Here is a 25,126-nt window from a genome sequence, read left to right as displayed (position 1 = left end):
CAGCCCTGTAAGAAGCTCCATCTTCACGAGAGATACAATTCAACATTGAAGTCTCATTTTCGACACAGAAATATATTTACTGATACCAGTTAGAGACTTAACCAGTTCTTAACTGTCCCATAAATATCCCAAGGAGTTTTTTGAGTGGTTGTAACTCAAATAACATCTGCTAACCAATGTACCTGTTATGACAAACATTTGCTTTTCGGTAGACTAGAGCTCTTGTGCAGCTTTTCACACTTCTCTGTCGGCTGCAATACCTGACAGGATAACTAATGGACAAAAGACATGAAACACTCATTCAGCTCAGCTGCAACTAATTCCTGCAAACCGTGTAAATACAGGAATGAAGGGGCTCATTGGATCTCATGTAAGGAGAAATTACATGAGTGAGGATTAAAGATGCAAACCCCTTTAAATACATTGACTAATAGTCAGCACTGAAACTGGATCAGGAGTATTTTTTGCATATCTTGACTACAATATATGCTTCTAGGCAAATTTTATCTGAAAATAAAGCCACATCTGGATGTAATTTTATTTTCATCCTCTAATACTTTCACTATGTTCCACAAGGTGCCATTAATGGCACTAACATTTTAAGCTTGCCCAGCACTAGGTATTTCAGCTATTGCCAATGAGGTCTTCCAGCAACAAGTTTTCCTAGCATGGATGAATTTTAATGTGATCTGAGAAGTTTGTAGCTTTTTTAAATCTCCTTGTGGGGTTTTGCATCTTCAGAGATTCTACTGAAAGAGACTCTTCAATCAGAAACATGAGGCAAACTCTTCACTGCCAGACATATCCCCCTGCAGTTATTCAAATTAACGTAACACTGCTATTTTACTAGTTGTCCTTGAGAAGATTGTTTACTAGTTGTTTCTAATAAAGTAGTTAGGCAAAACTCATGATTTCTATCACTGAAATTTTAATTAACAATACAAAACTTACATATGCCTTTAAAAAGGACAAAAACATATGGGACGGAATGTTCTTTCAGATGTCATCTTAGAAAGGAAGTGAAACTAAAGAAATGGGAAAATAGAAAAGGGAGGAAAATGCATGCAAATTTTAGATTTTCCTATGTGACTTCATATAGAAATACACTTCCTTTGTCCTTATGCAAACTAAGTTTATTTTGTTTGGTTGCCTTTTTTTTCCATAGGGCTGTTTGTTTTATTAAAGAACTTTCCCCCAACTCACGCTTTCATACTCTCTAAAATATGTTTTCATGTGTAATTCTCTACAAGAACTGTAGATGGGGATCATAGTCAAGTTCAGAACACAATCACACTGGAACAAACGGTAACTGGAAGGACAGTGCAGTGGAAGTCAGACAGAACTTTCAGAGTGTGTTAGTGCCATGCATTTTTGAATTCCAGTATTTTAAGACTACTGACAAGGACAAAACATGGAAGTTCCTTGGAAAGAGAGAGACAATGATATGAAAATTAAAATATTGTAATTTAATTACCTTTACAATACTGAACTTACTTGAGAATGGAGCACATCTTCACACAGTGCATTACAGCAAACAAGATTCTAGACAATCTCAAAGTAACACATGGAGAAAAATTATGCACTGAAATAATCACAGTTTGACAGACACTTTTAAAAGTTACAATAGTTATTAAAAAGCTTTCAATAAAAAGTTTAAACACATTTAAATTTCAAAAGAATATTTTGTACATTTTGGAAAAATATAACATTTACTTTACATAACTGAAACATAAGTTATAGTCTTTGTCGTTTATAAGTTTCCATCATTCATACATTGTCTCATACATTTTCTTTTAATACATCCTTTTCTCTGGATTGTAAATCTAATGCAAAAGTATCATTATTTTGAAGAAAAGCTTGTTTCTGCATTAGTTTCCTGAAAAGTCCATTTGGATTTGCAAGTAGTTCCTCATGTTTCCCACATTCAAGAATTTTACCCTGGCCAAGGACTGCAACGCAATCAGCATTTTGAATAGTAGACAGACGATGAGCAATTATTAGGACTGTCCTCCCTTCCATCAGCCGGTCCAGAGCTTCTTGCACTAGATACTCATTTTCAGCATCCAAAGCACTAGTAACAAATGGGGTAGGGATGGGAGAGAGGGGAATATTTGTTATTTATTGTAGGAAAGGTTTGTTTTGTATGCACGAGGCTTATTTTGCCAAAACTGCATACCCTCTCTATTTGTGGTGAAGAAGAACCTCTGGAACTGCAGGAAAAGTTTTGTGAATGTGCTCAGTGCTCACATCCAAGTAACAAGTATTACACATTCCCATATGCAAAAATAAGCATGGAGAAAAAAAACCAAATGAAGTCAGCAGAAAAAAGAAAATCAATTACTGCAGAATAATCCTAAAAAATTAACTTTTTATTGAAAAATTAAAAAATCACAATGTACCAGCTATCCTTTCTGCTTTGCATGAACAGCTTTTATTATAGGTCTCCTAACCAAGTCACACATTCTTGAAGGCACATTCTTTTTTGTGAGTAGAAAGCAGTAAGGGGCTAGATAATGTATAACAACATGGAGAGAAAGAAAGAAGAGAGAACAGTTCCAAATCTGAGTTTTACAGGTACATAATTTCTATGTTTCTATTTCTTACCTTGTTGCTTCATCTAACAGAAGAATTTTAGGATTCTGAAAAAGAAAGTAAAATTGATTATAGTAACAATTAAACAAGATCTGAGTATTAGTATCAATAGAGAACAAGATTCATATAGCTTAAAACTCCAAGTTAGAGTACCTACTCCATCAAAAGAACTGAGTGTCATTTAAAGCATTACTTCTAAGAAATCTAAATGCTAAGAGGACAAAACAGAAAAAAACTTTCCTCCATTTTCAAATTTTCCAAACTGAAATAGCAGAATACTATTCCTGGATAACCATTTGAGAGATATTAACTAATAGGGGGAGATGATTTTGCCAAGGCATTCTTAGCAGCACTGTGATCAAAAGTTCTACATTCTTATGGAGCTCTTTCACAGAGGCTCAGGTCCCCTCTGCTTGCAGACAGTGTGCTATATAAAACTGTCTTAGTAACTGAAAGTAACAAAGCCCTACCAACAAGCAGTATTTCACTCTCAGGTAGAACACAAGAGTACTTAAGAGCTAGAATTTAAGAACTTCTCCCAGTTAGATTATTAAAAAAAATAAATTGCCAGCACTCAAATCCTTTAGAAGAATTCACTACTGAATTACAGAAAATAACCCAAACTTCCTTGACAAAGTTGAGAGAAAAAGCTTTAAACTTCATCTGGGACAGATGGGACTCCCCTGTACCACCAGCTATTCCAGTATATCAACTACTCATTTATTTTTTTCAACCTTTTTACTTCCACTAAATAAAGTCTTAATCCCATGAACCGTATAAAATGCATGACTTGGAACAAACTCAGCTTTTCAGCATTTGTGGTAAAAGAGAACTGGTATAATGGAATTCCTACTAATCTAGCAGAACTGGGCATGCCAGGATGCTACAGACACCTGTGTGGCTTAACATGAGTGTAAACTGCGTTCAGCAAGGATCAAAACTTCCAGCATCAGCACCAAACTGCCTCCCTGCAATGCCCAGAGGCTGTCCCTGAACCAAACTCTCTGTTGTTCTGATCCTCAGAAAGCCACTCATATTGGTGCAGCACAGAGCCTGCCCTGAAGCTTGACCCATACACATCTTTGAAGAAAAACATGACACTATATTGTGCCTGAAATAACACCTTGTCCCAAATCTAGACCTCCTCTCCTCAAAACCAAGATAAGGCATCTGAAGTACTAGCAAACTGCAACCGAGAAAAATTAACCCATGAATGATAGAGATCTGATCACAGACATGTCATATGCGTATTTTAATAGCACCACATTCTTAATGTCTTCCTTCATCCTTGACCTCATCTTATGGAAGTGGGCCATCATACAATGATTTAACATCAGTCTTGTCAAGAACTACCAAAGGACATGGCAGAAAGATAGGAAGAAGCACTGACATTAAGTAAAATTGTCACTAGGTAAGCCACTCAGCCTTTTCAAATTCATTAACATAGAAGATACAGTTTTCCCTTTTTAAAATATTTTCCTACTTCTCCCATTGAAATACCTCCTCCTTGTTAATCCTTCCTGCCTTCCCCCAAGTAGTTAAATAGCTGTTTGGGTGCTGGCTTACCTTGAGCAGAGCTCGAGCAATTGCAATTCGTTGCTTCTGTCCACCTGGGGAAAAAGAATCAGTAAATTGAAATAGGAAAACAGATGTCAGGTAATTTTAACTGAATGCCTGGGCTGAGCAGAGTTAGACCCATATACTTTAGTGGGGAATGGAGGTGAAGGGTGGATTCTTTTAATACTTATGGCAGGCTATAGCTTGGAGGAAAAAGTGGTAACAAAAAATGAATTTTTACATCACTCAGTAGCATCAAGATTTTTAACGTAAGCAACATAAAGACATACCTGAAAGCAAAATGCCTTTTTCTCCAACTACAGTGTCAAACCCTTTTGGAAAATCTCTGATAAAACTAGCAGCATTAGCTATTTCAGCAACTTTCTGAATCTCCTCTGCAGTCACAGTAGAAGGATCCTCAGCACCGTAGGCAATATTTTCAGCAATGGAACAGGAGAAGAGAATTGGTTCCTGACAAATGCAAACACATAACTAATATGGTAGATCTCTAATTGTATGCATGTGTTCTCTATTATGTCAGATAACATAAATCCTACTTACAAGACCTTACTTACAATATCCATACAAAGAATATACAAGCTAGAGTTAATTGAATTAAAGACTAATAAAAAACCTCATCCCCTAACAACAAAATGAACAGTGAAAACCAATTAAAAATTAAGTTGCTTTTTTAACTGAAAAAAACTAGCTCTCAATTCCTAATATTTTAGGAAGAGCTATACATTCAAACATCAAAAGCCCTTCCTTTGTGCTTGGCCACATATCATCATAATGGAAGGGATGGAGCACCTGTCCTGTGAGGGAAGACTGAGAGAGATGGGGCTGTTCAGCCTGGAGAAGAAAAAGCTCCAAAGGGACCTGACTGTGGTGTTTCAGGACTTAAAGGGGCTCTATGAAAGATGGAAACAGAACTTTTAGCAGGGCCTGTTGTGATAGGACAAGGGGTGATGGTTTTAAACTAAAGGAGGGTCAGTTTAGATATAAGGAAGACTTCTTAACAGTGCAGGTGGTTAAACACTGGAAGAGGTTGCCCAAAGAGGTGGTGGATGCCCCAATCTTGGAAACATTCTAAGTCAGGCTCATTCAAGGATGGGGCTCTGAGCAACCACATCTAGTTGAAGATGTCCCTCCTCAATGCAGGGGGATTGCATTAGATGGCATTTAAAGGTCCCTTCCAACCCAAATTATTCTATGATTTGCAACAATGATGATTCTTTTCTTAATCTCTACACAGATTTTATGGCATTATGTACATTTAATTTGTACTCAAGCTTGCAACAGAGAACTGTGAGATAGGACAAGTGATGTACAAAGGGAAAATGTCTGAAACAAGGTAAGTGAGCTCTGTTTAAAAAGTAGAGTCACGTTCTTTGAATACCAGTATTGACCTCCTACTGGTAATTTAAATGGAATAGAATCTTTCAAAAAGAAAAGTGCTAATGTGCCAGCAGGAAAATATTTTCTACTGAAAAGCTTTTGGTGGCATTATTACATAAAGAAGTTGTTTTGAAATGCAACAAATACTCAGTTACTCTTATGCTTTTAACCAGAACATCAGCCCAACAGTTGATTGCACTGTGAAGTATTTGGAGAGACGAGGGAATGAACATTTTAATTGATGAAATAGTTTATTTTTAAAACACCTTTGACTTCCAGAATCTAGAGGTTGCTAGGAAGGTGGCGCTATAAAAGTAAGTGCCAACTGTGGTGTATTTTCATGCTTTCCTAATGGAATTATGTTTTCCTGGAAACTACTCAAAGCACAGATGGTCAGTTTTTTAAATGGCTGTGTAAAATATGATGGTGTGACTTCCATCAATACAAAAATTAAGAGTTAAGATCTTTGTTAAACAAATTATAGCAAGCATTAGGTTGCTTGCTATATCTACAAGATTTCCAGTAATTTACCTTCCAGTCTCCACATGAACACTTTTCTAAACTAACATTTTGGATGTCTGTGATTATGTAAAAACAGATACAAGAATACTAGAACTAGTTCTAAATACTTTTAGAAAAAACATGTGCAACAGCAGTTATAGTGAGATGGAAGGATTTCACTGAGAAGCAAGATTATGTCTTTTTAAAAAGAAGGAAAGTAAGCAAAACTAGTTGATCACAAAATTATCTCATCCACCTGGATATTTTTTTATTTCCTTACCTGACTTACTGTTCCAATCTTTGTCCTGAACCACAGTGGATTTAACTGACGGATATCAAAGCCATCAACGGTGATAGTACCTTAAGTTAGGAAACAGGGAAGTCCATTGTGTTTGACACATATTGAAAAGAATCTGAATGAACAGCTAATGACAGCCCCTGGGGAATCACGCAATGTAGTGGTGGATCAGAAATGCAAAGCTATGCAGGCACCACCACAGTGTAGCCATACACCCCCAGAAGGAAACATGGACCTCAAGCACAGGAACCCAAACTGTTTATAAGGTATATCTGAGATGCAAAGGCCTAATTGTTGCAAATGACAGCAACGCACAAACCATACCTGAGACAGGATCATACAGCCGCAGCAGAAGGGATACAATTGTTGATTTCCCTGTACCACTTGAGCCAACGAGAGCCATAACAGAGCCAGCTGGAATGGAAAGGCTGAAATCTTTGAAAATTGATGTTTCTGGACGTGTTGGATATGCAAATTCAACATCTTTGAATTCCAAAGCGCCTCTGAATACGTCTTTGTCTAATGTGATTCCCTCTATATAACAAAGAATAAAATACAGAAATGTGAACAGAAACAAAAATTAGCTCAGCCTGCCTAGAACTTGCTTTACAGACACTAAATAGAAGTATCTATCTCCACATTCAATCTATGGGTAACTGCAAGCCACAATTCAGGACCACAGTGGTTATGTTTCAGCCATAAGTGAATCAGTGTGGTATACCAATCATTCCCGAATGTCAATTTAAGGTTGCTCACCAGCAATGAACCTGTAGGCTGCCTACAGCAAGAGGGAGAATTTGCATCTTGCTAATACCTAACCACTAACAACAATCACATCTCATAGAATTATCTGAACTAATGAACATACTATGAACAATTTAAGCTTTGTCAATTAGGAGCAATGAAATAAAAAGACATTGGTGAAGGCCAAAGTCCCGTTACCACAGAACACAAAAAGGTAAACATTGCAAATCATTTACTGCCCTTTCACCAAGCCACAAAAGTCACCTGAAGCACTCTCCTCTGAACAAGAGCAGATCCTGTCACTGGAATAAAGCTGCTGGTAGGTTTGTTGCACTAACAGACAATTTTTGGTTTTATTATCTCCTTTCAGTGGAAAGCATATTTAATAAATTCAAATACTAATCAAGAGGCCTACCTCTTAGGCAACAGGTCACTGAAATGAAAATTTCAGTTTGAGAAATTTTCCATGAATGAAAAACTACCAAAGTTAAATAAAACCAGCTTCTTTCTGGAACACAGCACTTGACTTAAACATGTATCTTAATATCATTACTATAAAAAGCTGATAAATAGCTAAGACAAAGAAAAAAAATTTCTTCAAGCCCTGTTAAAACCCAGTGACACATATCCATACAGAGCAAATTAATTTGACAGTGGGGCTGCATTCCCAAAAGATGAAGTTCCCATTGAATTTGTGAAAACTGGCAGTACTACAGCAATACCCGAGTCATGTTTGTTTGTGCTGGAGAAGCACAGCTCAAACCCTTAATTCTTTTCAGATGCAGCACTAAAGTAACTCCCAACCAGCCACAGCACATGGTAGCACATGCCAATGTTTGGTTAAACGGTAACTGTGGATAAGAAACAAAGACACCCATCAGTAGCAATCAAGATTTCACTAGTTCTGCTCTTTTTTTAATCATGTTTCCATTTCTTCAGACTTTCAGTTTAATGATGGTAGCTTTAGAATTGAAAAGGCAAGAGGATACAATTCCAGATTCCTTCCTTTAACTTATGGACATACACATTCTAATGTTTCCACAATAGCCTGTAAACCTCCTTTTGGGAAAAGAAATATATTTGCTAAATCCTGTGTTAACAGCATAATCCTTATTATTACCATGGTAACAAGTAATTACTTATCTTAAGTATCAGTTCCAGTTATTGCACAGTCTATCCATGGCTTGAAACACTGAATCTACTGCAATACAGGAAGTCTGCTACCACAAGTCCTTCCTCTATATATCACTGTAAAAATATCTAAAAGCTACATACTTTTCTCTTTGTTTGGATTCTAGATATGAGAAAAAAGACACTATTATTTGTTCCTGAGATATTTGTTGTCACCAGCAACAACCAGAGTTCTGCAAAAATAAAATCTTTTCCCCCCAAATAAGGAAGAAATGTGGGTAGTATTACTGTGAGGAGAAAGGTGCAAATCATTCCAAAAGCAACACCTGCTGTAGCTGCACATCCACACTATCCCAAGAATCAGAAGTCCCCCTATCAGTCCTACCCTTTACTTCCTTTTATTCCCCAGTCATGGCTCAGCCCACTCCTATGGCAAAACAACTCAAAAACTCAGTTTAGTATGTGTTGCTGAAAGGCCTCAAACTGTGTATTTGCAAGATAGGATTCATATCAACGTGTCTTACTATGGGCTGATTTCACTGGCTTAGTATGAAATGTTTAAGCGTGCAATATTCTTTAATGAACAGCACCTGGTTTTGAAAGCTTCTCTTATCATTTCTTAGCCATTAGAGATGAGCACAGTAAACCTTTCAGTGGAAATATGAGATACTGCCTTATCAGAGCTCCTCCCTCCTCTCTCCTTTTTCTTCTTTCCACTCTTTTCTCTCTAAAGCTGAATCAAGAGGAACTAGTGATGACATCAACAAAAAATTCCAAAAAGCTAGAAATGACCATGTCCTCAGTCATGTAAATTAGAAAATAATATGATTCAAAATCATATTATGAATTAAATAAATAAAAAATAATTAAACCAAAAGTACTTAATTAAGCCAAACTTCTGGGTTCTAAAATTTTTTATTAAAGGAATTTTTCATCATCTGTTTCGCAATTTGGTAAAGTCAGAAGGATTATGACTATATCTAGTTTTTTTGAGGAGAATCTAAGTCAGTACTACCTTTAAGTGTTACACACATCCTTCTAAAGTATTGCTGACCCAAAAGAGAAAATCAACCTTTAAACAGTAACAAACCAAGAACCCACCATTAAATGGAAGTTCGGGCTTCCTTTCAATAAGTTCCCAAAGACGTCCACCAGCACCTAATCCTTTCATCAGCTCAGAATAAAAGGAACTTAGACCTAAACAGAAAGCAGAACAGTATTATGCATCTATATGCAATGGAAGACATAGAAGAGATAAAATTAGCATTATACTTTTCAGCAGCAGAGCTGAAGAATCAGATGTGTAGGGGATCTTTTATTCCAACAAACTGTTAAATGTGTTAAATCCTATCTAGTCTCATTTGAGAGCTGCCAATAACCCTTATTCACCGTTCTTATTTATATCTGCAAAACAAATGACTCTGAAGAAAGAAAATGTTAATACACTTCAGCTTAGGTATGCCCTTTTTCATTCACCTGTCAGGAAGAACAGCATTCAAATTTAGGAAAATGGCTTTGCATTCAACCAGCTATATTCCCAGATCATTCAACAGAACAGAGCATTTTGAATGCTCTTCTTTGTCAGATAGGTTCACACTAATACAGGGGAGCATGACTGAGTCAGCCAAAGAGGAAAGAGGGCACAAAACCTAAGGCTGAAGTGATGCTTGAGAAGGTATGTGGAGAGGGGACAATGGAAAATAAATTCTCCCATGCCAGAATACGTCAAACAGTACTTGAGAAAGCAAAAGCTAGGGACACGGCCTGCACACAATACTGGGTCCCAGCTCTTGGCACTGCGTGGATCATCTTGAAGGTAGCTTGGCCGAAGGGCTTTTCAGCTAATAGAAACACAAAAACCAACACAGAACTAAAAATTGAGTAGTACATGGATATAAAATGTCCAATTTCTTAAATTTTTGTCTGCCTTTCAAAAGAAAGACACCAATTTAATGATCTTTAAATCCAACAGAATAAACACACACTTCAAAGTGCTTACAGTGTTAAGAGTTGTTTCAGGAGGGCAGAAAAACCAAGGTGCATATAAAAATATGTACATCTATCTATCTACCTACCTATCTATCTATGGATTTACTGGTTTATTTTTGAAAAGCAAGAAGTTCAGCTCAAGGTCACAAGTCTATAAGTGTAGGCAGAGTATTTCATCATGCTGCTGCTGAGGACTATCTGAAAGTTTGCAACACTAGCCATGGTGAGAAGCTGTCTGTTTGGAAAAAAGAGCCAAAGCATCACATCCTAGAGCAGGGCATAGTAGGGGAAGGCATAAGCCTCACAGAGCAACTTCAAACTCAAACACTGAGGTGTGCAAATTCACTCATTAAAAAAACATTATATAATAGGGACAGCAAATACAAATTAGAAAATGTTTTTATTTTTCATAACCCATGTTCTGTGTTTGGAAGAAAGCACAACAAAGAGGGGCAAAGTCACAGATTATGTAGTGAAATTCACCATTGTTGCATCAACTCCTATATGTATTGATGACATACACAGAGAAGACTTAGCACTTGGAAGATTTATATGCCTTACAGGCATCCAGGAAGGCTTCTTGTGGCAAGACACCTCTGCTTCAGAGCCCCCATGAGAACGAGCTCTGTGCAGAACTACATTCTACAGTAATATGAACTAGAACTTAAAAATATCTTTTTATGGCAAATAAAAGTTAATTCAATTATATTTTTAGCAGTGCTTCTAATCTTCATTTATTTAATATTAGCTTGTCCCATGTTTTCAAAGTGCCAGGTATCTCTGTTGACCAAACTTCAATGACTTAAGCAAAGAAGAAAGGGGGCTGATAGTTGGAATGGGTGCCACTGGAATTTTGGTATACAAGGAAGCAGGTTTGTTAAATTTTGCCCTCAAGCACATCTTTGTGCTCCCTGGGATATCAGGCCTAGTCTTAAAAGGCTGCATCGCCCTCCTAGTTTATCAGAAGTAACAGACTCATATTAAAGAAGAATACTTCAAATAAGCTGTAGAGTTTCAGAGCAACTTATCTTCATTTTTGCCTGTATGCAGCCATGAAGACAGCTCTGTCAAAAAGATGAACAGCTTGTTGCTGGGGCAGTAGATTACAGACTGTGAGCTTCTAGGAGAAGTCAGTGAGTAAGGAAACCCAGAAGGTTAGCACCAAGTGCAGTATTTTGGTGGCACTTTGTTTACTCTTCCAGCTGAGGACACTCTATACTGAATTACAGCTAAATGTTACGTGCCTTTCTAAAAAGAGTATGCTTAACATAGACGCACATATTTTTTTTTTTTTTGCTTTACACAATACAGCAAGTATCTTAATTAGACCTAAAGAAAATTAAAGTAATATATACTGTCACATGCACACATTGAAAAAAAACAACCTTTCTTTTGGAGAAAAAGAAGGTTTATATTAAATTATAGAGGAATATTTTCATTAATTCTTCAGAAAAAAAAAATAATTATGATTTCTTGAGAAGTTCATTTGGAAGACTTTTTAAGAAAGTCAGATTTTTTAAGTATTTCTTCCCTCCCATCCCTATAATGACTGTAAAGCTTTGAAGTGAAGAAAATCTAATTTCCAGTTCCATACCTCCAATGCTTATGCCAACCCAGAAAGCATACATTAGGAAAGATGAGAGTTCACCAACTGTCATGTAGGCACTGCCCATTAGTAATCCTCCTTTGTATAACACTGACAGGACAATTAAGTTCCCAGAAAGGCCAGTCTAAGGAAAAAGGAAAAGGCATCTTAAATGTCACATACATCTTGAATTTCATCCCCTAAAATGTTGTTTCAGAACTTTCCTTGTAATGAAAAGAACTCTCACATTATAGGTGTCTAGGCTTTTGGAGGACTGTAGTAAATTCAACAATTCTAATATAAAGTCAGCCAACAGCCAGCCAGACATCCAGTGGCACTGTGCTATCCAACAAGTGTTCAAAAAGCAAGCAACTCTTTTTTGGCTTTTTTGTTTTCCCCCAAGGTGGAAAGGAACATTAAACATTATTCTCAGCCATCTTTATCAAGGAAGAATTGATAGTCTGAAGTTACGGTCCAGTTTTAGAATTCAATTAGACAAACAGTTATGGAAAAATCCAAGCCTCCCTCCCATACCTGTGCACTCCCCACCTTCCTATGCATTGATGCTCCTCTCACTGGGGAGCCAAACCTCTACATGCTAAGGGTAGGGGAAGGTTTCCACTGGTTTAATTCCTTAAATAGAAGGTATGACCTCAGCTAAGTAGTCCCCAGCTATGGGGCATGGTGCAGAAATAGAGGCTTAAGATGACTTTATCATATTGTTTTATCTTGAGATGCAGTTTCACAGCAATTCAGACTGATTTAAGTCCAGTCTTCCCACAGTTTTATGTAGCTTCAATTTATTCTCAATCATTTACTTGCAGATTTTTAAGTATCTTTGGGAGTTTAAAAATAATTGACACTTTGCATAACATGGTTGGCTTACTTTCATTAAATATACTTACTGCTCCAAAGAAGCCTGCCCGAGCTACTGCCTCTTTTTTAGCCAGCTGTAGCACATAATCAACTTTATTTGTATACTTCTCCATTTCAGCCACTTCTTGCCCAAAAGCTCGAACTGTTCTGATGTTTCCAATACGTTCTTCAGCTAACTGCGTTGAAGCAAAGCATAAAACAGATCCACAGAGACACGCAATTTGAAATGCTCACATTACAGAACATTTGAAAGTTAAACCTAATCACTAATCTACATATCTTTGGATAGCACTAGAAATTTTCTCATTCCTTCCTCTCCCCACCCCAACCCCCTTTTTTAAAATTTTATTAAGTTAAAAGCAAGCTGCATGCCCAGGCAGTTTTAAAAAAAACCTCAAGATTGTCTTAAGTGCTAGCAGAGACAGAAAAATATAAAAGTAGGGTTAAAAAATTTGGTGTGAACAACACCCATAGGGAAGTTACTATTCACAATATGCAATAACAACGTGGGAAGGGAAAAAATAAAGAATATTCTGTTTCATACTAAGCCATGCAAAAAAGCCCGCAGTTATTTCCTAAAACAGTTCCACTCATTTATCAAAGCAATGCTGGAAATTAATTTAGTCCAAATACTAATGTCTCATTTCAACTCAATATTTCAACTTTTAAACAGAAAAGTATTAATTCTAAAATACCTTAATTTTTATCAATTACACTAAGTTGTTAATGGACATTGTGATGGTCTTAGAAAACACAAGTTCTGCTTTTGTAAGTAAAAGTATAATACAAAAATATAATTCTCCTTCTTCCATCTCCCTTTCAACCTGAAAATTTGAATGGAATACAACAATTGCTTGTTCACATGAAGTCCCACACCTGGTTTACAAAGGCATGAGCTTCCCACCAATACAGTCTAAGGAGGACAAACAGAAGAGGGATAATATTCCTTTCGCACAGTTCTAAAAAGGACATGCCATGTTTATAACAGCTAACATCTGTGACTATTTTAACTAGAGCTTTCCTAATTATATTTCTATGCTTTATAATAATGTTTCCCCACCCTAAGCCTTTGAGGAAAATGTTTAAGAAACAGGCCCCATAAACTTTTAAGAGCTGACAGTTAGGTCAAACATCAGGGGTGCATTTCAGAAACAGGCTTGCTAGCAAAGGAAGCATTCATCTGGGCTGCTCCTGAAAGCTTCAAGCTCAAAACTGTAATCCAAGAAAAGTGACTTTCAAATCTAGGTACCAACTTACACAGGACTTCATAGGCTGATTTTTTTTATGCTCTCACAAAGCTAAAGCCTAAGCTCCTTGTCATTTCTTATATTTCCAGATTCTCAAGGTCTAGTATCTCTGTATTATACTGTTATGGACAAAGGAAGCATGGTTGTTTTTGAGATCTGTGAATAAGTGTTACTGACATTCACCTTTCATACTACTCACCTACAAAACTACAGGGTCAGAACTAACAGTACAATTGTCTTCAGAAGATGTATAACTTTTAGAGATACCAAAGTTGCTCTGATACATTTAGGTTAAAGTTAACTAGAAGGGTTACCTGTGTTGCTTCTGCAAGAGAATCTTGAGTCATTTTAGTAAGCTTTCGCAAGTATCTGCCATAAATCACAGCCACGACAGCCAACGGTGGCACAACGCTCAGAACAAATGCAGCAAGGCTAGGGGAAACAAAAAACTAGAAGAAAAAGGTATTGTCAGAGTTTAGCATTCAGATTAAAAATAATCCCTGGAGTACTGAAGTGCAACTTCCCTTGCTACTTTTCTAAAACTAGTAGGGATTTAGTGTTGCCATGCTTTATCATGTTTTAATTTTTTTTTCCAGGCAAAATATCCATTCTTCCACAGCATTTGGGAGGTTAGAACAAAGGACTATAAACAAAGCTGTCTGGATTTAATTTCTAGTTTTCTTACTGGTTCACTGTGTGGTCTTAGTCAAGCATCTTAACCTGCCATTAAACAGGCCTACCAGGAAATCTCTTGGGGATGCTGAAAGCTATAAGCTATTACACAGTTTCAAAGTGCTTTCACAACTATTAAATGGATTGTGTAATACAGAAACTCTGAGTAGAGAAATATCATACAGTACTTCTGGGTAACTGAGGAACAAACAGATGGAGTCACCAGTACTGTCTAGCACCCACAAATGGGTGGAACAGCTATTTGATTTATTGCTGCACAACTTATTGCTTGTAATGATCATCATCAAAGCACCTAAAGAGGTTCTATTATTAAGATTTACTGACATTAGATCTAATGTGTTTTCATTTCAACTGGCTTTCTGTATTGAAAACAAAAATCTCTAGAAAGATTCGAAATCAACATAATTGACAGGCTTTACAATTATTTCATAATATCTTCTTTCTTTTCTTGGCAAGCTTTTATAGTTCACCTCTTACAGCCATCTCATGGCAGTGTTTTGGAGCAGAATGCATTATATAAAGTTATCTCATTTTATCTGTGGTAAGATAAAACCTCAGACTCCCTTTGTAAGACAGTACAGAAAGCCATTCTTATCAGCAATTCTTATCAGTGACAAAACAGTAAAGCTTTAAAGTTTCATAGTGGAAATTCTTAACACTTTCTAATAATGACAATATTGGATGCTTATTTTTATGAGGAGACTATTTGCTATCCGTGTTTAACTCCAGGTAGACAGCAGAAATACTACACCTTCATTTAAGATAACTGCATCCAATGCAAAACATAAAAAAATTAATGCCACAAAAAAACCCTCAAGAGAAGTCAGATGTTCGTGTAATCCAACTGACCACCAAGGAATATTAACTGATGCCCTGCACTGAAGCCTTCATTAACAAGGTTCCTACATAAACATATTTTTCACTGACAGACTAAAGCAGAAAGACAAATGCTTGTAAAAATCCTCGGCATTAATTAGATGTGCAGTGCTGCCTTTGCTCACCCAGGCTTTAACAGAACCTACCAATTTCATACCGTATTTTACCTACAACCATGGGAATGTTATCTTTTTTTTTTTAGTATCTTCAGTAAGAAGGGAATTCAGCAATTAGCCTACTACATTTTGCTTGATAACTTTGGGTAGCAACAGTCGTTAATGTCAATCCATCATCCTCCAAATTTTGCTTGTGAGTAAACATCAAGTGGCTGACTACAGGCATATCACCTCTTGCAATACTCTGCATCTGTTGTAGACAATCAATGAAATATATTCATACCCAAGAGCACACAATTGTTCCTGGACTGATTCACACTCACCTAATAGAATTGAAACAAATGTGAAACTACAAGAAGCATCAAGCAAGAGACCACCATACCATCATTCCAATCCCCACAGATGCTTGTGCTCCTGCCCTGAGCCCATCTGAAAGGTTTTCAGTCACTGAGCGGCCCAAAAGGGCTGTATCTGAAGATAAGCGGTTTATCAGCTCTCCTGTTCTGGTCTTGTCAAAGAAAGCTATTTCTTGCTTCACAATAGAGGAGAACATGGTTGCTCTCAAACGCTTCACAATTCTTTGTCCTGTCAAAAACATAAGTCAGTCAAGCATGACACAAGGGGCTTCACACAGACATCAACAATATAAAAATCACAGGCTTGCACAGCACTGAACAAGGCACACTACAGGGAAGAGAGTTTGGTAAGATGTGTTAGATGAGATCTTTAAGATCTCCTTTAAGATCACCTAAGAGCAAATAAAAATGAGCAACCATTCCAGCAGACTTATCTTTGCACTACTGATTTACCTCTGCTCTGGTTAAAATAAGCTACCAATTCCAAAATCATCTCTTGGCCATTGCCAAGAATTTGTTTAAGATTATTAGATATCCTGGCTGTGATAAACAAGATGACTCTAAGTACCACTTTTGCTTCTGTTTTTACCTGCAGTCTGCATGAGGTAGACACGTGTAGCATTGGCAGCAGCACCACATACAAAGATTCCACTCAGCAAGGCACACAGGCTGGTCAGGCTGTCAGTGAAATCCTCACTGGGATTTGTATAAATAATGTCAATAACTTTCCCCATAAAGAAAGGAGCTGACATGGTAATGACACTGGAAACTGCCAGAAAGCCAACAGCAGCTGCAAATCAACAAGAAAAAGGAAAGTTATTCTGCACCTACAAGATCGTTAATAGTACAAATTAAATGATTTTTCACTTGAAACTTCTATTAAGCTGGCAAGTGCCAATTGAAATAATCAGCACTCTTTTGCACCCAGTTCTGAAAGGGGTATTTTAAGCCACTGTATAAATTAACTTAGGCAAGGCACATTTTAAAACTCTGAAAAGCCTCTGTATACAATCACAGTCCTGGAATCGCTTCTCTTGTCTAATCTTCAACAGCAGCATCCAAAAAAAACTTTTCACAGGTGTCACCCTTAGAGAGCATTGACAGTTACCAAACTCTCACACACAATCCTTCAACTCCTGTTTGGTTTGGGTTTTATTATTCATGGTTGTCACTGTATGGAAGCTTCCAGTTGCCTGTTTTTGAGATAACAATGGACTGAAGTAAAGATCTGATCTGAGAATCAATTAGCCATGCAATTTTATTGGGAAAAAAAACCCCAAACAAACCAGAAACAAACAAACAAACAAAAAAAACTACCCAAATTTGATTTTCTCTTAAGTGATAAATTTTATAAACATTCATTTTGTTTTACTCTTTAGTATTGTTGGTCTAAAAGATAAATAGTGTATGTCTTAATTAGAAGTACATTTGCTGATGAACTGAGCTCTTGAATTCCAGTTGTAGGACCACCCATGGAACAGCCTGTGTAGCTTTTTGAAGGTATATCACAAAGTATGAAACTCACATTGGACCAAAACTTAGTCTTTTGAGCTTAAATCTGCAAAGAAATTTCTTGAGCCAAAACCACAATTTATTTCTAAAAAGGCAAGCCAAGCTTGGATGGCTGAGAGCTAGAATAAACCACATCTTAACTGAAAAGCGAACAAACTTGATATGAAAACCACTGAACCACAAAAACAATGACATTTATATAGCATCATTTTCCAAGAATCAACTACACACTTAAAGCAACCATTCATAGCATTGCTGCAAAACTACTAACAAATAATGCCTTTGAAGACAAAAATATACTGTGCTGAAAGTCCTGAAGATCCGTTCCATTCTACTGAGCTCCTTATATCGCTTCTATGACAAAGACAGCAGCCAGCCTCCCTTTTGCACACTGGTGTAAGCAGTATTTCTAGCACCTGACACAGATGGTTTGATGCCTCTTACCACCTTCACACACGTGGAAAGCTTTGTTTCAGTTTTTACTTGAAGTGTAAATACAGCTGTGCATTTATAAGGAAGAATTCAGAGTACAAAAATGCACAGCTGCAGCCTGTGCTTCTTAGTCAAGACTTGTTTGCAATCTTTGCCTTGTGTTACAGTCAGGCCAGGAAGCATGTGAAAGATACAGGATTTGGATCTTCAACTTGAAGCTATAGAAACTACAAGAAACCAGAGGAGAAAGTGAAAAACTATCTGGTGTAAACTAATTGATCTATGCCATAGGCACCTCTCATGAGGATATTACTTATTAGCTAAAAATTAATGAATGACCTTACTAACAGGCTGGCAGCATTGGAATATTCAACCTCTGAAGTAGCAGGGAAAAATCCAGCAAAATCCAGGATATTTCCTGTCAGGAAAAGCTGGTTGGTCTCCAAGGCAGCTGGAGATGGACAAAAGCATTGATTATAAGCACAGTACTGCATGGCAACTCAATCGCCATTAGACCAGACAATTTCTCAGTTATGGATGGAACAGTACATATGAACTTCAGATATAAATATTCACAGAAGGAAGAGGACTGTATAGCTAAACCCCCCATATGTTTCTGTCTAGTAGCTTGACTTTATCTTCAGCTCTTCCTCATTGAAACTAGCATGGGTTTCACTGTAATTACTTCCAACAGCCTTAATTGAATGAAGAGCAAATACTAGTACCTAAAGCAAACTGAAAACTACTGAACTAAGCAACATACGTGTCTTCGTTAATTTAATCACAAATCACATGCAAAATAAGGTTCCCAAATTGAAACTCTCACGCTGATTGTGCCAGCAAACCCACTAAAAATAGCAGTTGCCAAGTGGCTGCTATTTTTTGTTTCTTTTAAAATGCTGACTAGTTGAAAAAATAAGAACCAGCAAACACTCATTGCATCGCCTCCTTCAAAGGAGCTGTCATGGTGATAACTGGCTGAAGGGAGGAGTTCAATGTGTTCAGCAACCAGATATGAAGACACTCCAGTGACACTGAAGGCTGTTGCTGATAGAAAAAAAAAGTCAGAGTAAACTCTATAGTATTAGTTTCACGTGGCTTACTCTGTTACCCAGAAAATTACATCAAACAAACCCTTTTACTTTTTGAAGTAATTTTTTTTTGGTAGACTATGAGATGACAATAAAGAAAATGTGAGGCAGATCAGTGGAACATATAAAAAACCAGGACTTCAAAGTGGCAACAGGAGCAACGACAAGGAAAGGCGGCTGCAGCAGCAGCTGAGCAACCCCTCTTGGAAAACATTTTGCTTGTCTACTTGCACAGAAATCCAGATTACTGCACAAAGTGATGCCTTTATCACTATTAAGATCAACAGACTCTCTGTTAAGGCTGACATGGGCTTGCTTCTTGACTCCTTGCAACTTCCTTGGAGGACAAGGCTGCCAACTGATAAACCACTATGTTTACAAGCAATAACTAGGCAGAGCTATCAGAAACCTCTCTTCAGAGCATAGACTAAGTGACTCCAAAGAGTCATAAATTAATTTTCTACACATAAAAACACCACCAAGGCAGTGAATGTTTCTAATTTTGCTGGTTCTTACCAGAGCACCCTTTTCATGCAGTATAGTATATGGAACTGTATGAAGACAGAATACTTGCAAGTCTGTTTGGTGAGAGGCTGCTTTGAAGACAAATACGTAAGGATCTTACCTCAGATGAATTAAGATCATCTAAGCCAATCAGGGATAAAAGACAAAAAAAAAAAAATGAGGTATTGACGAGATCTAGCAGAGCACAGTAACCCAGAAACAGGTCACAGTAGCTAGTTTTTACTATTCCATAAGCTATGAATGTTACCTCCTGAAAACGTTTAGGTATTGTACTGGTTTCATTTAAATATGGGGGGCTGGCAGGTCAGAAGCAAGCTTTGGATTTGTGAGAAATATCCTTCTATCAGTAACAATGAATGTCTGTCTTTTACCTCTTATCTGTGCAGTTTTATTTCATATGTAGAGAACTTTTAAGCTTAACACTGACTGGCTTTCCACAAGGGCATTTGGAATGATGAATGAAACCTACCACATTATCATGTGCATTCAGGAAGATTGGGCTCTTCAGCTGTTCTTTTATGGGAGAAAGATGCACTGGTAAATTTTATATTTGTTGGTTAAATAAAGTTCATTTCCTTTCGGTGGACCCTGGTCCACAATATTTTTGGGTATCAACTCTGCTAAGAGTCAGCTCTGCAAACACTTACTGCAAGATAAAAATCTTCTTCCAGAGTTCACTGTGTGCAGTGCTTTTCTTTCTGTGTTAAAGTAAATTCATACATGGCATCTGCACTGCATCTATTATTATGCAAGAACCTTTTAGAACCACCCTCCTTACACTGTTTAGAACAACTGTGTAACTGTGCTCAGAAAAAAAAATACAGTTCACAAAATGCTAGAAAGTAACAGAATAACTCTAGGTTTAGAGGAGAGAGTATGGCTTCTTTTTCCTATCGTGCATTTAACAGTAAAGCATTAACTTGTTCATATTTACCTTATATAGGAGAGTCTTTATGTCAGAGCAACCTAGCTATTACTCCTTCCATGTCCACAGCTCACACAAATAATGCAGCAACAACATCCCCCAAGGAAATTAAGGTCCAAGCACCTAACTGATCACAGTGATAAGCAGCTACAGTTTCTGTAATGTCTTACTTAAGTAGCTTCGTTAACAGTTCACCACCAGTTTAAAATAAACAACCATCACCAATTAGGCACAGAAAAACAAACTTTCTGCGATAAAGCTACAAAGCTCCTTGGACCTTTTGTGCGTTTCATACCAAACGTTGACAAAATCAGAAGAAAAACTAGGGGGAGAAACAACAAAAAGCACCTAGCCTATATTTTATTGGTGTGCCACATATGAGAAAACACTCAGTAAGATACCTCTATATATATATATATGTATATATATATGCATGAATTACGATTTTGAAACCACAAGAATTGCCTTGTAAAAAAATCAAAATGTATCACCTGGTGTAATTTTAAAGTAAAAAAAAATCTGATTATGAATAAGGCAGTGCTTTTCTGACTTAATTGAAATTTTAATCCTTAGGAAAGCAGCTATTACAAACTTGCCAAAAATTACCAAATAAAACGTATGAAATAACATTTCTTGAATGCCTCTAAAGAGGACAAAACAAACCTTATGCGGTACACAGAAAGTTTAATAGAGGGATAGGGCACACTTTCCTATGGGATTAAAAATTTCAGAGTTCCTTGTGCTTACTTTACAATTCAATACAATATTGTTTCCTTCGAGTGTGCTTTGGATAAAGTGCAACAGACAGATTCTCACGGGGAGAAACAAGGAGGCAGGAGGATGCAAAAAGGATAATTTTCAAAAGGCATTTTTGTGGTCTCACACACAGAACAGGATTTAATAATCCCAACAATGGCCCTGTCCTCTTCCCCAGGGACTGAATTTAACTGAAGATGCAGGTTTACTTTATCTGACTACACCAGACTGGCCAAAGAACTCCTGCAACTACTCCTCTCCTTTGTTAAACTTGGGAGGTATTATGGGATTTACAAACTCCTAATCACTACACAGAACCATGGTCACTAATAGATTGAATTCCCACCATAGTATTTGGGCTTCCTTTTACCACTTTAATAGCAAACAACAAAATTTAACACACGCCTCATTTCAAATATATTCATAGCTCTACCCTGCTGTAGAAGTAACTGGACAGGAAACATATTACACTCATACTTTTTTTTTTTTTTTGACAGTGTGACATTTGATACAATTATTTTCATTCCCAGGAGCCTCCAGAGAGTCAGAAGCTCCTTCTGCAACAGGTGCTGTGTGCCAGCACACGGGAAGTCCGAGCCAGAGCACATTGCTTCTTCCTGAGCCATTGGATGGTGGAGAGTCCCTGCACAGAGCAAGATGGGACCTTCTCCTCTGGTGCCAATCACCAGGGGACCAGGTCACCTTCACCTCTGTACTTGCACCCCATCAGCTGACACCACTTCCCCAGTGCACCAAGATGGGTGAAGTTTGTCTTGCTCAACTTCCCCATAAATCATCCTCCCAGTGTCTTCCACTGTCCTCACGGCAACTGCTTCACCTTCTGTGACTGCGAATTTCAACTCTCAGCTGCAAGGAGCAGACAGAGACCATCACAACTCATGGGCCAGGTGGAATGCCAGAAAAGGTACACAGCACTCCACACTGGTACTGCTACACTCCTATCTTACCAGACACCTGTTCTATAAAATACAAAAAATCTGGAAGAACTCAACCTTCCTGCAGAACTAAACAGCACCTGTAGACCTCTGAAGAGATCTCACGTCATTTGCTTATTGGTTATATGGACTTGAAAAGGAAATTAAATGTTTTACCCTGGCTTCATTGTTTCAAAACCATTAACCTTCCTCTTTTTTTTTGAATGGAGCAAACCCAAACATACTAGTTTTTTTAAGGACTAGTTTCTCGGTACAAAGCTGCAACAGGAACAAAATGCGACATATTTTAGATGCAATTTCCCTACAACCACCTACAATGCATTTTACCCATATTTGTTATCCCTGCACCCTATAATGTCCAAAAGCATTTTCCCGTTAGCTTTTCCATCAACCCACCTAATTACAACTTAACTACAACTTTTCCCTTAAGCAGGGTGCTAATAAAGAAGAATCTTACATAAATTCACACCTCTCCCAGAATGAGGACTAACTGAACACTGAAAAGCACTTATTATATTTCCATATTTTTTCCATCCTCATGATTTGATATCATCAAGTTGTTGTGTTAGGGTTTTTCCAAACTTTAATTCAGGCCATTTTGTTATCTCAAAAGACAAAACTGCATGTAGCTGTTTTTTAGTAACTGTGATAGCCAATTACTTAGATAAAACCATCAGCAGACTGCACAGATTAAGGATACTTTGCTCTATTTCAAAACATAATTACGAACAAGAATAACATACCCTGCCTGTGATAAACAAGCTGGCAGCAAGTGCCCAGTAAAGTGAACTAAATTAAATTTTCAGTTATTTAGAAGCCTTGGGTCCTAAAAGTCAGACTTAAAATAACTGATTTATTTACTTGATGAAATTTAAATGGGAAAACCACAGACTTTTAAAACTTCATTGTAAAACCAGGAGGTAGTCTAAAATCTATAAACATTCATTTGGATCCAAATTATGCTGGCTATATAACACCAACATGTAATGAAACTCTGTAAATATCCACTGTGAATAAAATCTTGTGCAGTGTTTTGTATTCTACAAACCACCTCTTTATATGTCTAACTACCCCACCTCTCCTCTCAAACACCATTTACCCATTCCATGGGAACTAACCTAAACTTTTACAGAGGACTACAGGCTTCTTACTCATGAGACAATGCACATGCTGTCTACCAATAAAGATGCCTTGAAAACCCAAAGCACATAATAATTTCACATTGTTTTCTTACCAACAGCTATTATCATACTAACCCATGAGAAGCAATGTCAAGAAAATTCAGTTTATACTGTCGAAAATACCAGCGTTAAGGGTATAATTTATACAACCACAGTGTTTTGGTTTCACCGTATAGACACTAGAAAATAAACAATTTTCAAAACATCTTATGAAAGTTTCAAGCAAGAAAGTTACTTAGGGACAGAATTCCAGTTTATTTTTAAAAAGTAAACGCATCAGGTTCCCCTTTTTACTTAATTTCATATAGTCTTGGGCCCAAATTTATTGCAGGCAGATTGTGAAGCCAGCGCTGAACATGCACAGAGATATTAAACAAACGGAACCGAGTTCTCGAGTTCTGTTAACTTCCAAAACTTTTGCCTTCCCTTCAAAAACCAACAGATTAAGAGATGGAAAAGTGAGAAGAGTGGGGAGAATGTATGTTTTTAGGTTTTCACACGTATGGAAGGCTCGCTCCAAGATTCCGCGCTGCGCTGGGATGCTGCCAGCAGGGCCGGTTCTCCCGGGAAACACGACCTTCTCCTTCGCCCCGGCGTCCGGGGGCGCATCCCGGCCGCGCACCCCCTCCTTGCGGGGCGCCCGCCGCCCCCTCCCGCTCGGGCAAAGCCCCGGGGCGGCCCCGGTACCTGTCAGTCTCCGGCGCTCGGGGTGCGCCAGGGCCAGCAGCCTCCGAGCCTCGAAGCGCGGCGGAGCGTCCGCAGCCCTGCGAGGCGGCTCCGCGCCCGCCGCGGTGCTCAGAGAGCGCGGGGAGCCGCCCGCCACCGCCGCGGCGGGGAGGAGGCGGCGGTAGGACGGGGAGGACGGGGAGCCCGGCGGCTGCGGCTGCGCCCCGCACCTGCCGGGCGGGCGCGGGGGGGCGCGGAGCCCGCCGGCCGCGGCGGCGCCCCGAGCCCAGGGGGGCGGCGCCGCCCGGCGCAGCAGCGGCAGCAGCCAGGGCAGGCGCGGCGCGTAGCCCGCCATGCAGCCGGCGCGGCACCCGAGCTGCTGCTGCTGCTGCTGCTGCTGCTGCGGTCGCAGGTCCGCGCTGCACGGGTCTACGGCGGGAGGAGGAGGAGGAGGAGGAGGCGCCTCCGAGCAGCCGCCGCCGCCCATGGGCCGGCGGCCGGGAAGCCGCGGCCGAGCGGGCCCGGCCCGGCCTGCGGCGCGCTGATAAGGCTGTGGCTGTCGGCCTCCTCCCGGCCGCCCCGGCCAGCGCCCTCTGCCGCCGCCCGGCCCGGGGAAGGGACAGGAGGGGGCCTGGGCCTGCCGAAATGGCGCCCGAGGAGACAGAGGGGATCTCGTTAATGCGTGTAAATGTATCTCAAAGGCAGGTGCCAAGAGGATGGTGCCAGACTCTTTTCAGTGGTGCTCGGTGAGACAGCGAGGAGCAGTGGCCGTAACTGAAAGCATGAGAATTTCCTTCTCAGTGTGAGAAAGAACTTTACGTTGAGGGTGGCAGAGCACTGGAACAAGCTGCCCAACGAGGTCGTGGATTTTCGCTATCTGGGGACATTAAAAACCCACCTGGACGTGTTCTTGTGTCACCTGCTCGAGGTGACACTGCCTTGCCATGGGGTTGGACTCCGTCTTCCAACCCTGACAACCCTAACAAGTCTGGTTGTTTGAGCCTGCCCTGCTCTGCCCACTGATAGCAGAGACTCACCTGTGAGGGGACGGGACCTGAGGCAGCCGATCCCGGGAGACGCAAGCAGGGACTTGGCCCCCTCCCCTATTCTTTGTTTCCAGGCC

General features: G+C 39.0%; 1 protein-coding gene across 1 annotated transcript; it reads right to left on the bottom strand.

Moving 5' to 3' along the window:
* Positions 1-1,445: 1,445 nt before the first annotated feature.
* On the bottom strand, positions 1,446-24,490 carry ABCB10 (ATP binding cassette subfamily B member 10). Its single transcript, XM_014263321.2, has 13 exons — positions 24,025-24,490; positions 16,549-16,749; positions 15,986-16,188; positions 14,233-14,367; positions 12,701-12,847; positions 11,805-11,940; positions 9,323-9,418; positions 6,671-6,880; positions 6,329-6,408; positions 4,440-4,620; positions 4,159-4,202; positions 2,605-2,639; positions 1,446-2,071 (listed from the first exon to the last, which is right to left on the bottom strand). The coding sequence occupies exons 1-13, from the start codon at positions 24,488-24,490 to the stop codon at positions 1,780-1,782; spliced, it is 2,226 nt and encodes a 741-aa protein (XP_014118796.2). The 3' UTR covers positions 1,446-1,779.
* Positions 24,491-25,126: the final 636 nt, after the last annotated feature.

Source organism: Pseudopodoces humilis, chromosome 3, assembly GCF_049639895.1.
Source record: "Pseudopodoces humilis isolate 2021_Gansu_Grassland_sample_001 chromosome 3, ASM4963989v1, whole genome shotgun sequence".
In the NCBI taxonomy this organism is placed as follows: domain Eukaryota; kingdom Metazoa; phylum Chordata; class Aves; order Passeriformes; family Paridae; genus Pseudopodoces; species Pseudopodoces humilis.
The sequence above is the reverse complement of the archived record's forward strand: the minus strand, read 5'-3'. Positions and strand labels throughout refer to the sequence as shown.